This window comes from Perna viridis, chromosome 1 (genome assembly GCF_037379345.1).
Source record: "Perna viridis isolate PV_CMFRI_1.1 ecotype Kerala chromosome 1, ASM3737934v1, whole genome shotgun sequence".
Taxonomy (NCBI): Eukaryota; Metazoa; Mollusca; class Bivalvia; order Mytilida; family Mytilidae; genus Perna; species Perna viridis.
In genome coordinates, this window is record NC_142445.1 from 20831238 (window position 1) to 20846826 (window position 15589).

General features: G+C 32.0%; 2 protein-coding genes and 1 long non-coding RNA gene across 4 annotated transcripts in view; 1 reads left to right on the top strand and 2 right to left on the bottom strand.

Moving 5' to 3' along the window:
- Positions 1-15589, bottom strand: part of LOC148627721 (uncharacterized) — a 31488-nt gene that overhangs the window by 2618 nt on the left and 13281 nt on the right. The window lies entirely within an intron of this gene.
- On the bottom strand, positions 841-4797 carry LOC148627722 (sex peptide receptor-related protein 2-like). The gene has a single exon (XM_088577396.1). It carries the CDS (start codon positions 4795-4797, stop codon positions 3589-3591), a length of 1209 nt encoding a protein of 402 aa, XP_088433522.1. The 3' UTR covers positions 841-3588.
- LOC148627723 (uncharacterized) overlaps positions 4857-15589 on the top strand; it is a 36566-nt gene continuing 25833 nt past the window's right edge. The window contains exon 1 of one of the 2 annotated variants that reach the window (XM_088577409.1): positions 4857-5066. The gene's annotated coding sequence lies outside the window, so the exon portion shown is untranslated. The remainder of the gene's footprint in view (positions 5067-15589) is intronic. The other variant, XM_088577419.1, reaches the window with a different exon arrangement.

Consider the following 15589-nt stretch of genomic DNA (forward strand, 5'->3'; position numbering starts at 1 on the left):
TACCGCTGTGGCATCTATGGCAACACCTGCACACAGTCCAGCGCCCTAGACCACTCGGCCAGCTAGGCTATATAAAAATATAGCTTTCGCTGACCGGGTCATTCCTCCTCGTAGGATTAATCTAGGGCTGTAACTTAGTGCACGATGTATGGTAGTACGGGACCAAAAATTTGCAACGCAAATTTGACAGATCTAACATCGTTGGGGAAAAAACTCTTGAAAATAAGCAAAAAAATCTTACACGCATTTATAATATATCTTGCTTATTCAAAAGTAGAGAAAAGCAGACTGCTTCCTTTAAATTAATTCCTAAAGTTTTGCACACAAACTGGTCAACGGTTTTTTGAAGTAGGTAAATTCTTTTCTATGCTAACCATGATATTTCACCCGGATGAATTAAAAATGATTTTGATGAAAAATTACCGGCAAATAAATCACTATCGCAAACAACATGATATTTGGGTGTAGTTTACTAAAGTTCTTGTCTCTGATTTTTGAGAAATGAGGCTTATTTCTTTTCAAAGTACAAGATTTACCTTCTCGAGCAATGTAAGTGCGTAAAAAAACAGTCGTTGAAATATCGTCATAAAAATACGGAAGCTTCAAAAAAGGACAATACACAGTCATCAAATACCAAACACTTGACCTAAATATCAAAAACAAAACGATCGACATGCATACACAATTTAGAGAACAAAATAAAGTAAGAAAAACTACAGCACTTGCAATAGATTGGGGAAAGTGCAGTATCACCCAATTATCTCGCTGATAGTTTAAAAGACGTAGTCTTCGTACGTAAACAATGCTGAATATAACTTTCTTGATAATATACAACAAACATCAACCTGTATATTTTTTATGTACAACAATATCAATATTAAACAATAATAATATAAATACATACACTATACTACTTCTACATTCAGCGAAGTCTTTGTTGGGTCAACTTGATTTTATGCACATAAGCCCTATGGTAATTAAGTTTGAGCTGCAGACATATAAAATCATCATTATGTACATAGTACATATATTCAGGGTATAAGAAAATAATATCATAATATTATACAAACAGTGTTGTGTACAACAGCTATATATTGTTCGATAATGGTTGCCGTTATTCCACATCAAAGCCACGGCACGTAGAATGAATGAAATCTTTGGACTGATGTTAATAAAGACTTTGCTAACCACAGCATGATACGGCTGCAGCATGTCGAACTACCTTCACTTTGGGCAAGTGTGAACTCAAATACTAGCTTATAAGCATAGGGATTACAGTTCATTATGGACTCAACAACTGGTTTGGACACTACTATAGCACTAAATTTGAAAATTAATTAAATACTTTCGAAATTGGACCCAAAAATAAGTTGTTATTAAGAGTGTTAAGTTCTTAAGCCCAATTTCGTTACATTTTAACTCCAACGCCTATCATGTAAAAGTTTTAAAACAGAAGATTGACACCTGTATAACAAAAATCCGATAAACAATAATTTTTTTCTATCAATTCTGATTTAACACACTTTCCCCTTTTAACCCCGTATTTCAATAGTAGTGGGACAAAGATTTCCAAGAACTAGGTTCTTCCCCCATGTCTCTATGAAAAGTGTTATTATTTCAAAAACATGGAATAAGTCTTATTCAAGTTTTTTATAAATTAACTAAAGTTAACGGGCGTCGAGGACGACAGAGTGATTCCATTATAGGACGGATTATTACTTTTTTTTTGCGGTCGTATAAAACGGAATCCCAGTATAAAGTAAGGGTAAATAGTTTTCATGTCAGAAATAATGGTCTGTACAAAATTATGAGAATTGAAGTCTGATACTGACCTCGTTACTTACAAGTTTTTCATCATCCCCATTCTTGTTGTATGATTTTTAGCCCTCGAGTAATGTTTACTTTCTTTGCATTAGTATACTTTCAAAGTTCTTTTATTTTTTTAGATTTCAAATGACATATGACATTAAATACCTCTTTAAAAGAATGAGGTAAGTAGAATTTAAATTTTTGATCAGAAAGGTTAATATATCAAGACAGTCACGTTAGAATGAAAACAATTTTTGAGTTAAGCAAATATGAATATACATTTTTAAATATACTATTTTAAACCAGGCACCCTGTAAACTGATAAGTATACAGAATAATAATAATACCTGTCCCGAAAAGTACACTAGGCGTTTACTATTCAATATTTTAAATATCAGTCTTGGTATAAATATCAGGCAAGGGTTGAAATATGGTATACAGCAGCAACTCAATTCCTTGACTTTTTGTACCATCAGAATCACGTAAATAAACAAGATTTCCATATCAATTGAAATGAACATTTTCAGGGGAAAATAACTCTATCAAAAGGCTTTAATTTTCTAACATCATTTATAATAAATAATTTCTTAATATCGAGAAGAATCCTTGTATATTGTCAGATCTATGGATTCTTTACTTGCATGAATTAGATTTTCCCATTTATCCTTATTTTCACAAAAATAATGAAGATGTATCTTTTATTTTCAAGAAATTAAGAAGGAGAAGAATGTTAAATTATAGCTTATCTCTGCCAAAGTAGAACAAATTACAACCAGAATGTACTTTCTCTTTTAAGCGATACCTTTATGAAGCAATTTAGAATTAGGACCGAATGTTTAACGATTAGGTGAAAAGAAAGAAGGATTTCCTAGACAGGTATTTACCAGGAAAATAAAGTGCAGTTATTGGTCTGTTATCGTGAACATGCTTGTTTCTGGCTCCTTATTTATAAAGGTTCAAGTAAGAACTTCCAAAAATTAAACCTACTGTAGCCTTCTTTTTTGTGGCATAGCACCCTATGGTACAGTTTTAAAGAGATTTATTACCTACTAGTAAAATTAATGCCTGGACTTCATAAAAAAGGTTGCTTCTGACCCGTAATTACTAAACAGTTTGAGTCACAACCTAAAAAAATAATTCCAAGCCTTCCTTTTGTGGTTTGACAACCTGGTTGTACAATTTTAAAATAATCCATTATCCATTCTTAATTAATCAACTAAATGTCAAGTCACTGTCAAGGCATCATGCAAATGCTGATTTTTTACTCATAATTCCTATACAGTTAATTCCACAACCCACAAAATCAACCCCAGTCTTCCTTTAGTGGTATGACACAGTGACAAAATGTCAAAGCTGCCTCTTACCCATGTTATTGGCATTAAATGCTCGTTCATTTCTGATTCCATATTCCCAGATGGGTCAAGTCACAACCTCCAAAACCAATCCGAGCCTTCCATTTGTGGTATGGCCCCTAGAGTTTAATTTCATTAAGATATTTCTACTAACAGTCAAATTATTGTCCGGACATGAAGTGTCAACGGACGACGATCACTACGACGACAGCATGATACCATTATACGACTGCAAATCTGCAGTCGTATAAAAAAGATCTTATACTGAACAAAATCTACTGAAAAATCAACTACATGTATAACCATCTTAGGATATAAATTGGCCGCTTTAATATGCAATACATCTGAAATATAATGTTATTTTACACTAAATTATTCATATTATGTTCGTATAATTTAACATTAATAACTATCCATGTACAAAGAACTAACAGTGACTGTCTCTCATTGCAGTCGATACGGTTTCCTTCATTTGTGTCGAACTCTTTCGTAAGGATTTGTGTTGTGATAAGTTATGCGAGTCGGATTGAGACCGACTTGAAAACATGTGACGATTCCTTTTGAATATCATACACATCTTTCTGCATAACTCCTTTTTGAATGTATCCCAGAATTTTTCACTGAACCAACAATAAAGTACGAAATTAAGCGATGATTTCAACAACAGCAATAAAAAAGTCACTTCGCGTACCGAATGTGTAATAAGATTTACCATGTAACTTGCGTAACGTGCAATACTTCTAAAAGCGGCAACGCTGAGGTACGGAGCCTGACAAATGAAGAAGACAATCACTATACTGATTAACATAAGTGTGACACGTCTTTGTTCTCGGCCTAACACATTGTGCAGATTTGAGTCGTTTACGATATTATCCATAAGATAGTGCGTTGACTTTCTTACTTCGAAAACAAGTTTAGTGTTTAGATACAAGAGGGCTAAGAACGGCACTATAGTGCACAGGATACAATCGACTACCAAAGCGTATATACCTTGATAAGTCGTATTTTGCCAAAGGGGTGTAGGATGAAGGTATGTTGTTTTCGAACAGTCTACAGAAAATCCAGTTTTTAAAGTGAAATCGAAGAATTTTGGTATTCTTAAGATAAACGAAATGACATAGACGCAAACGTTTATTATCACAGCCCTCTTGACAGTGCATATTGAGTTTGCCTTAAGTGAATGGCATATAGCAATGTATCGCTCTATAGCCAACATGACTGTCACCCAAACAGAGGCACATAGGAATGTATTGACGAAAATATCTGCATATCTAAAGTAAATATCAAACGCTAAATAATCCGTTACCTCGGTTTCCAGCCATATCGTTGAAAAAAGAAGAAGGAACGTCAGATCGGCAACTGACAACGATATTAGATAGCAATTCGTTGATGTACACATATGCTTTCGACTCAAAACAATCAGTGTTAAGATTATTCCAAAGACTGATGAAATTAGAAAAACTAAACCCAGAATTCTGATTTCGGTTATTTTGTTGTGATTAGGCAGTGTATAATTTAAAGGTTTACATGGATGATCGCATCCTTCGTAATAGTAAACGTGAGTGTCGTTAATCTCGTAGGCGCACGAGGTATCTACCGAAAAATTCATGGCAAACGGATCTTCATAGACCGCCATTATAACGTCGTCGATATGTGTAGTGTTCAGTCCAGCAAATTACCAAGAAAAATACAACATTCTGAAAAAAAATACAACAAAAGTTATTATAGCATGTCAAGACTATGCTTGCACGGATGAAGATACTTTGAATTAGTTGAATAAACAAACAACTTAATGCGCAATAATTGCTAACTATATATACCCATCAACAATAAAACCAAAGACCTGAATTGAATTAAAGGTAGGTCATACCAATTACATGGAAAGTCATTTTCTGTCATACAGAGGTATGTATTTTCAATTGAAAATAATGTTTAATATATTGTAAAAATTTGTCGTTAAATCATTTCAAAATATGTTTGGCATCAAACCATGTGTGGTAAAATTATAAACATTAATCTTAAAACAAACTCTTTCAGTCTATAAAAGCGTAATCGGTGTTTTGGCTAACCTTTTTGATATCACAAGACTCAAAGACTCAAGAAAAATAGGTCGGATAAGTGTCCACTATACAAATAAAGAAAAGGAAAAACTCTGTATGAGTCAAAATTAAATATTGTTTTAATTATCAGTTACATTAAGGCTCATTGGATATGACACAATAGGAAATTAAAATAAACTTAATAATATTATTTGATAAATTGAAGTCAAAATATAGAGAAACTAAAGATTATATGTATAAATTTATAAATATAAATTGAATTTGGAAGTTGCATAAAAGTCGCCATAGAATATTAGAAGGGTGAAATATCAAGAAAACTATTAAAAACATATTCAAAAAACATTTCATTGAAAGTTATTGAAAAATCAGTCTTCAAAATTTCATAAATTATATATATCCTTAAAGAGCATACATAAATATGAAAATGATTAAGATTCATGTTAGGGGGGCACCTTGCATGCATGCAGCCAAACGTGCCGCTCATAAAAAGCACATGGATTGTAACATATCATTTTCATATGCATTGAACATGGTTATGTATGAATCGAACACCATATGATTAAAAATATATAGTTCTTGTTCCCTGAAATTTTCCCATAATGAAAAAAAGCAAACGTCGCTTTATTTATAAATTAGATTATTTTCATACGTATGTGTCAACAAAGTTAGTGTCAATTAGAACAATCAGAATTTAAACCCAATTTGTAATTGTTTACACTGAAATCAAATAACCTAAATTGAAATAGCAAGTGCATATTGTCAGTATAAATGTCAGTATTCAATGAAATTGTGTTGATAATACATATTTTAATCAATTGATTTTACAAGAAATGTAAACGTAGAAGAAATTAAACTAAAAGCTTTTGATTTTTACTAGATCAGTGTCTCTAATCCTTTACAGAAATATTTTTGTTCTGTCATTTGATAGTCGTGTTAAACGGTTTCGTGCCTTAGGACTGGCATTCCATATAAAGATCATGTCATTGTATCAGGCGTAAATTAAAAACGTTTTTAGACTAGACAGAAATTCCATGTTCAAATGGTACGCGTACATATCGCTTCAAAACAAAATAATATTCAGAATAAGTCAAAGCGAGCTATCATATTTAAGCGTCAATATACTGAGTAAAATATCTTATGATATAAGAGATAACAGGACGTTTCTCAAGAAAATCGAACTCCATTTCAATTTATTTTAATAAAAGCAGCTGTCATTTCATAAATGGTGCCTTACCTTAACGTAAGAATCCAGAATATCTCAGCTTTCACAAGACTGATTCTAATACCTCACGAGTCTTAGCATGAATGACAGAGATTTATAAATGAAGTTCTTAGCAAAACAGTGGTTCGAGTATACTTTTTATCACTTCTTAGATATCTTTTGACCTGTTTGAATTACTTCAGATCTAAAAATCTTCCCTTCATGCCAAAAGTTCTGATAAGAATTCAAATTTTTGCATGAATGTTCAAGTCTGTAAAATGCATTTAGTTTATAAGAATTTGAAATGCACTTTTTACAGAACTGTGTATTACGTAGGTTATTAGATAATTTAATCAATAAAACAGAGTGAGAGTTTTACTGTGGTTTCTTAAATTTCTTTCTGACCTGGTAGTGTATTTACTTCTTATCTGTATCCGTCAAAACTTCATAAGTCTAAAATTCAGACAAACACCATATTCCTGTTACTTCTCCGTGTTTCTATTTTATTCGTAACCTCCCTAGTACCCAATCGGCAGGCTTATCGTAGGATGAAAAAGATAGTTCATGTTTTACCTGATAATGATAACAAATGTATGGTTGGTCATATTTTACATACTTATTCAGCGTTTATTTTCTTTACAGAAATTATAGGCGTGTGTCATCTGTAATTGTCTTAATGTACACACACATAGTAAAAAGTAGTATTAACACCGAATATACAAACGAACGAAAACCTTTTTACAAGACAACATAAGAAACACCACAATTACAACTCACGACGAACTTAACATAGTCATAAACATGTAAAAAAAAATACGTTAATTTACTTTGGCCCATAAGTAGAATTATAAAACAAATAAGAAAAGGTCAAACTTATGTATGACTTATAAAAATGTCAATGTTCTATAGATTGGTATTTAAGCATGATTCCTACAATCACGAAACGTCAAAACTAATTTATATCAATGTCCTAATGTAAAACATTTTACCACATAGAGTGCATGAGTAATGTCAATGTTGTATTCAAAAGGAGATGTAAACGTAGGATCGTACGAAATAATCAGATTTTAAGGAGACTAAAATTATTGTAGCTAATAATATGAAAGATGGTAGATAAAATTCATATAACCTGTACCATTTATATACACCCTTCTGGTGGTGGGTTTATTTGGAAAGATAATCTGACTTCTTTTAGCATTGAAATGTCTTTCTCAGATTTTCGTCTAATATTACAATAGTCCTAGTATAGCCGCCTCTACCCCTACTCCCAATTTAAAGAGTTAGCTGGTATCTTATCTTTCTCTCAAGTTTGTGTGTCTGTTTTTCGTCGGTGAGTTCGTAGTCTTAGTAATTTCTTACACCAATTTTGTTTTTGCTTATTGTTCAAATTCACTTAGATTACACTGACATATTTTTTTATACTTTTGGATATAGATATAATAAATTCAATTAATTTTGAACAATTTGCATAGTATTTTCATTATTTGCTATCCAAATTCTTATTTTCTGTTTGCTATGCATTTTCTTAATTCCATTTTATACTGTACTATTATAGCTGTCTACTACATGCTTTATAACTTGTTATGTTTAGATGACATATCTCAATAGGTGACAAAGTGTAGCATCAATCGATAGATTACCGACATGTGATGGTAGATCGAATAACAAATTTAAGGAAGTAATTAAAGCATAATCATATCGCATTCTGGTCTGCTTAGAAAGGTTTGTGTATTATCAAAATCTGTTACGGGGATTTTTGGGGCATTATTACAATTTACGACCAACCGATCCCCCTTTCCTCTCTCTTTTTTTCAGTTGTGACAGTTTCAACATCATTCTAACTTGTATAAAAAATTAATTTACGCAGTCGCATTGCTTGAGAGGTGATAATGTTGTTGAACATTTATTGTGCAATTATGGTGTTTCCAAGTATCCTTGTTTAGTTCACCGATTAGTAATTTCTTCGAGTAACAACGTCATCCTAAGTGGTATCATTTAAAAATAATGTAATCCTCAGATTTGATTTTTTTCTTTGACATTGTTTTGAAATACATCCGCAGCTATGCTAGTCACGATGATAAGCAGCGTAGCTTGTGTTAAAAATCTTACTTTAATTCATATTAGAGCGAATTATTTGCTGCAGCATGTCTTACGCAAATCGCATTAGTTATAAATACTTTCATTTATTTTGATAATCGCTAAAACTTCTGTTGGATATATCGTTGATCCTGTCTATCGAAGGACAAGAAAATAAATGAATTGCCAAATCTTCCAATTTAAATGTATAATGTTTTGACAAGTTGAGATTGAGAAATTTAGCGATAAAGTCGTAGAATAATAATCCATGCAATTCACATAATTTGTTTTCTTTTATTATACATGTACTGGCAGTAAGTGCAGAAATATGACGTGATCACAATGACAGTGTTTTAGAATTCATTAACAACAAAAGAGAATCATTTAACGGAGCATACGGGTAGTGCAATAGTGGCGCCAAACAAATTATAAACATAACAAAGTATTCCATTTTGTCAACACAACAAATATTGATGCATGTACATGGTGGTGTTTTCTTATTCCGAATTTTTTTTTCTTGTTTGTTTGTTTGTTTGTTTGTTTGTTTTGTTTTTTGTTTGTTTTTGTTTTGTTTTTGTTTGTTTGTTTTATTTCTGTTATTCCATATGACGTTTAATTTTTTAACTATAACGCCTTGGCATTTCTATAAAGTTTGAATCACTTACGTGTTTTTATGTTTTTAAGTCTTTATCTTTTTGGTAGGTTTACTTGACGAACACAGGAAATTCAGTTTCAAACAAATAAAGTACTACACCTCGATGAAACTGTGAACGCAGCAACCCCCTTATACGTTTTGACATTGTCAAATTAATGTCATGGTTCAAATAAACAATTTCAGATTTTCGCGATAGTTGTTGGTGGTCATAATAAATACCTTTTAATCATTTTCTATAAGCCCAAGTTCAAACAGAATTTACTACAATTCATATACTGTATTGCATATCCGAAAAGGAAATTCATAAACAACTATTCTGTAGCTAAGGCATATGTTTGTGTAATCTCAACAGAATCTATCATACAAAATTCCTTATCATTTAATGATGATTCAACATCAGTTGAGTTTGTTATGTCATCACACCGATAACAAATTGAAAATGCATTTCAAAATATATACAGAAACATCGCAGACATGCAGTCACCATTGCACCGAAGGAAATAACAAGAATATCGTGTCCTGAGAGAGGATTTCAAATTGGTGTTCTAAGTTTATATATCAGTTGAAAACTTGTTCGAAAAAACCTTAATACTCAAGCTTATTTTTGTTTGTTTGTTTGGTTTTTTTTTTTGTTTTTTGTTTTTTTTTTGTTGTTTTTTTGTTGTTTTGTTTTGTTTTGTTTTTGTTTTTTTGTGTTTTTTTTTTGTTCAGATTATGAGAATAAACAACAAAATCAAGTGGACATTATACCCAAGGAAAATAACCTCTCATTTTTGCATTTTTTGAATTGTGACGTCGGTTCGAGGACTACAATTATAACATTGCTAAACTCAATCACGTATTGAAAAGTGATAATTTCTTAGTTTTTTTATCTTATAGTAACTAATTAATAGGGTAGGGATCTCTTTAGTAAAGAGACCAAAATATATTAAAATACCTGAATGCATATTTCAAGTTTAGTACGATGCGTAGACCGGTTATGGGTTGTCATTTTGTTTGATCTCGGACAGGGTTGATTGGTTGGGTTCGAGTGTTCGAGCCTTTCAAGAAATATCATGATGTTGTAAAACGACTTTTTATCCTGAATGCAAGTAATACTACCAATATCAAAATGTTGTACACGAGTAACTTTTCATTAACAGCGAATTAGTCTGGTAATTCTGATTACTTTTTTTTAATATATTAAAAAGCTGGTAGGGCAAGTACTTGATGAAAGTCGTTATTTCATAAGTAAACTTCGAATTGAAAAAGCTATTTTAAGAACTAAAAGAATTTAATGTGAAAAATACATACTATTCTTATAAATATCATTACGTAAAACGCAGTTAGAATTAATGGCTTTTAGATTATATCTCTTTATTGCGGGGCGTAAACACATTTATCAAGAGCTTTTATTGCAATGATAAAATAATTAATCGATTTTTGTCATAGCGCAATTTTAGAATATCCATCCGAGTGCATACAAGAAAGTCAAATATGAAAAAATTAAGGTAGTCGTGGCTCATTGTGAAGGAGGCTAAACGAAAAGTTAATACTAAACAAACAATGAACTTTACAATCTTTTTTCTTCATACTTTTGCAATAGAAACAAAAAAAATACAACAATCTTGGTTCCCTTTTTTACTCTCTCTCCTCATACTTTCATCAACAGAAACTAAAAACAAAACTTGAATATAAACAATGTGAATATACTGTATATTTATCAATCATCGCCAAAAAGAAATTTTCAGTACTTCTCCGTTTAAGAATCGGGCAAAATGTATATAAGGTGTGGCACCTGAAGGAAAAAAACAGAGATTTTACTGCATTTACCAATTAATTATACCTGATAACCACCAGAAAAAACCATCAAAGTGTTTGAAAATTTGCCTTTTTAAGATATTGATAGGTCAAATTCAGTTGAAATGCACCACGGACAAATGGCGGGAAAATTTTCCCACACTGTTTCGCCATATAAGCAGTCAAAAATAATCTATGTCACAGATGCTTCAGGATAAACTTAAATAGCTTTTTTGTTGTTTTCTAGATGTACTGAATATATTTTAGGCAAAAATGATGAAATTGGGGGAAATGATGTGCTACCCATTGCCTGACTCTTAAACAGAATGGTACTTCATAGTTGTGTGGTCTTCACATGGATACTACAGACACTGGGATGTTAGCCTCATTTCTTGACCTACACTTAGAAATCGATGGTAAAGGAAAACTATTGAACAAATTTTACGACAAACGTGATGACTTTTCATTCAGAATTGTCAACTTTCCTTTCATATGTGGCAACATCCCTTCAGCATCTACGTATGGAGTGTTCATATCACAATTCATTCGTTATGCCAGAGCTTGCAAAACTACGCAGACATTTTGTATCGCGCTAGAACTCTAACAAATAGGCTTCTGGAACGGGGTTATGTTGCTTCAAGATTGAAGTCATCATTACAGAAGTTTATGGTCGTTATCATGAACTCGTGGATCGTTACGGTGTATCCATCTACTTCATGAAAACTGTTTGTTCAATGTGTCAAAGTTTTCCTTTTCTCTTTCGTCTACTCCGGACTTGACTTTTTTATGAGCAACTCGGTGGGTGTTTCTAGAAAAGCAGATGACGCTCACCCTACCGGTGCACCAGGTCCATGCTCCCAGCATTTAGTGGAGTCAGAGTTGCTCATTTGCTGTTGTTGTTTTGTATGTATGATTTTAGTTACTTTATGTTCTTTGTTGTGTATGTCTGTTTTCCATGTCTTTGTCTCTGGACTACATTCTTTTGATTACTGCTATAACCTTGGTTTACTTGATTACTCTTTCCTCTAAGAAAGAGAAAAGCACATTTGTTGCATATTTATTTTCCGTTGTTAAAGATTATATGTTATGTAAGAAGATACTTGATCCATTTATACATATAGTGTCCAACCAAATGATAAATACCTAAAAGTCTTTGTGTCAGATAATATTATTTGAATTGAGAATATTTCGTTTGATGTTAAAAATTCTAATTCTGTCAAGTCCAATATTTTGATGATGTTCGTTCCTCTCAGTGATTATTAAAATTATAATACATGTTACTAAGCCATACTTTTGAACAAAGTCATATTTCGAATACTTCATTAACAAAAGTGTTTTTTTTTTAAATTTAATGTGTTAGATAAAAGGAAAGAATTCATGGTCCTGTCATTCGACTGTCAGGAAGTGTTTCAACATTAAGACATCGAGTATGGGGAAAGAAATGATGTTCACATTACAACGCAGTCAATCAAAATTAATAAGGAAAAACAAACACATTGAGTATAGTTCAATCTAAACAACAGGCAATACTGCAGGACATAAGTGATTAATGCATATCTTTTTCACAATAGTATTTTGGTCGGAATTTTGTAGAATACATAATAAACAATGGTCTTTAAAAAAAGTAGCAAATGTTTTAGTTTATGTCCACATCGACATTTTGCATCTAAAAGTTGAGTTTAGTCAATTTTAGTTGAATTCTATAATAAAAATATCCTGACATAATTTAGCACTGTTTTATACTATTCTCATAATAAAGCGTATTATTATAAAACAATAAATACATTGAAGTGATGATTTAAGGGGTCTGCAATGTTATAGTATACTAATTTTGCAAATTTGTGATGAATGGCAATCTGCATGCACAGTACTTAAGATACATGGAACAATATAAAATATATCATCGCCATATTGATTAAAACTTCATAGTTAAAACAATTTATCAATCTTTATTGAGTTTTGAAGGACTTATATGTGATTGATAGACCTTTTTATTGTGTTAATGATATCCTGAAATAAGGAATATTTGTGCATAACTCAATATTATGCAACTCATATGGAAATAAAATTAATCCCTGTATGAAAAATGGACCGGCGCAGAACGTTAACTATCAGAGGGAAGAATTTTACAGATCTTCACTTTTAGGCTATGTAACAATGTTTTTTTTTAATAGTTTTGTAAACCATATCATAATGTATGGAAATAAAGACGTGTAAAATAACCAAAATCGTAGGGCCATATGATCAACTACATATTTTGCCCAAATATTTTTCAATTATTTAGAATTTGAACAAAACCCGTGCGGCGATCTCCGATGAATTGTATCAACAAAATGTACATATGGTGTATCATGTCCAAGTTCAACAAAGTCCCATATCTCTCGTAAAATTTATAAAATCAAAATTGCAGCATTATATGATCAACTACACATAATGACAACAATCCTGAAAAAAAATGAACAAAATCCGTAGAGCGCTTTCTGGGGAGTTGCTTCCATAATTGTGTTCTATTGTGTAGCATGTACAATTTCCTACGTCAAATAACTACTTTAAAATATGTTTAATCAAAATGGCAGTGCCATATGATCAACTATGGTGTATAATCATCATACAAAATTTGAACAGTTTCCGACTATACTCGGCGTCACATAAATAACATACTGTTAAAATTTGAATAAAAATATTTTCTGCGACTTTATTGACACCTACCGTCGTTTAAATTGTCTTAAATGACTTGCTCATTCGTTTAGCCAAACGGCTTCTCCCTAAAGATTGAATCGTTAAATTCCGGTCAGATTTTAATTCTCGGTGCCAATATTTACATTGTAAAAAGTCGGCCATGTTTACAGCGATCGGGTTGCTAGGAGATGTTGTTTACGTTTAAATGGTTTGTCCAAAAACCTAAGAACCCAGAATGCATTTCGGCGTTATTTTGGATATCTCGGATTTATTTTACGCGAACAACGTACAATACCGAGAAGTTGATCAAGCAGACGATTGTCACCGGAGTTCGATGGGAACTTACGAACTTCGTTTGTAAACAAGTCGTCCCGTAAAAACCAACATGGCGGATATTAGTATGGGATTTTCCCGTAAGGATTTGTTACGCATGATTTAAGCTAATAAGCGACTTGTTTAGGGAGAAGCTGTTTGGCTAAACGAATGAGCAAGTCATTTAAGACAATTTAAACGACGGTTGGTGTCAATAAAATCGTAGAAAATATTTTTATTCAAATTTTAACAGTATGTTATTTATGTGACGCCGAGTATAGTCCTAAAACTCCTATAACAATTGTCGAATCAAAATGGCGGCTTATTTTGATAATGTAGTGAATAATAGTCCTACAACATTTGAACAAAATCTCTTGTGCGGTATCTGGAGAGCAGCATCCGGATTGTTAAAATTCATCAAAGTCTCATAACTCCTGTAAAATTTGTCGAATCAAAATGAAAGCACAATATGACCAATTACATATGATGACTAACAATGATGCAAACTTTGAACAAAATTCGGAGAGCGATTTCCGAAAAGTTGCGTCCACTAATTCTATTGCTGTGGACGGATTCTTGTAGTTGCCGCAGGGGGCAAAAAAGTGTTTATTATTTTACTGCTTTTGGTATTTACAGGTGAAAATTTTGCTTTATTTTTTACTTACATGCAGTGCTTAATAATTGTATTTATCTTTCTAAAACAACATTTGACTAAAATGAAATATTTTTGACGTATGTTGGGTAACTATGAATTAATCTTTGTGTGCATTTATAGATATCATTGAATATCGTTTAACTAATATATTTCTCGTTTTACATGTACTGGTAAAATTACGAAAAAAGAATACTTTCCAATTATGTAACGGAATAAATCTCAACCTCTTGGGATTCTTGATTAGATATCACTTGGGAGGTGATCTCCGAATAAAACGTTCGACATCAGAGGTTAATAGAAAGACATCAATACAAATGATTGGTCGATTGAATATCAAAGTTAGTTGACATTCTTTTAAGGGAAACTGCAACTCTTTACATGAGGTACTACTATTTCTATAGCAATATTGTAATATCCCTAGTATATTGCATTAAGTTTTACTTTGCATCTGTAGATGAATTTCATTACTATAATAAGAAATATTTAAGGGAGAGGTTATTAATACCCTTCCTCTTACCCCTATTTGTTGTTCAACTGGCGAAAAAGTTTAAAGCCCATGTATGACTCATGTTATGATACAACCCGCAAACTAATTTACCAACCACAAGACCAGCGAGTTGGTTTAGGCAAAAGAGGAAGTTTGCAAACATTCTTGGTCCAAGTTCATATAGTATCTCAGTATCCTGTTAGAAATGTCAATATATCTGAGGTAAGCAGGGTCAATGCTTCATTTAGCTATGCCGACAGGGTAATATGACATTTTATAGGATTGATACTAAACTATAATTAAACAAACGGTGTCCACCGCTTTTGTTTAATTCATAGTGTATGTAAACATTTGTCCGAGCCGAGCGATACATCTTCTTAAAAATTCTTATATGATTGATAGTTTTCATTACAATCACAGAAAATTAGAAAGATAAAAAGTCTTGGAAGTTAATAGTAGCACGCTTTATGGTACTGAGTTATCCAGTAATATAGACAATACTGATATACGACAGAGGCTTAGAA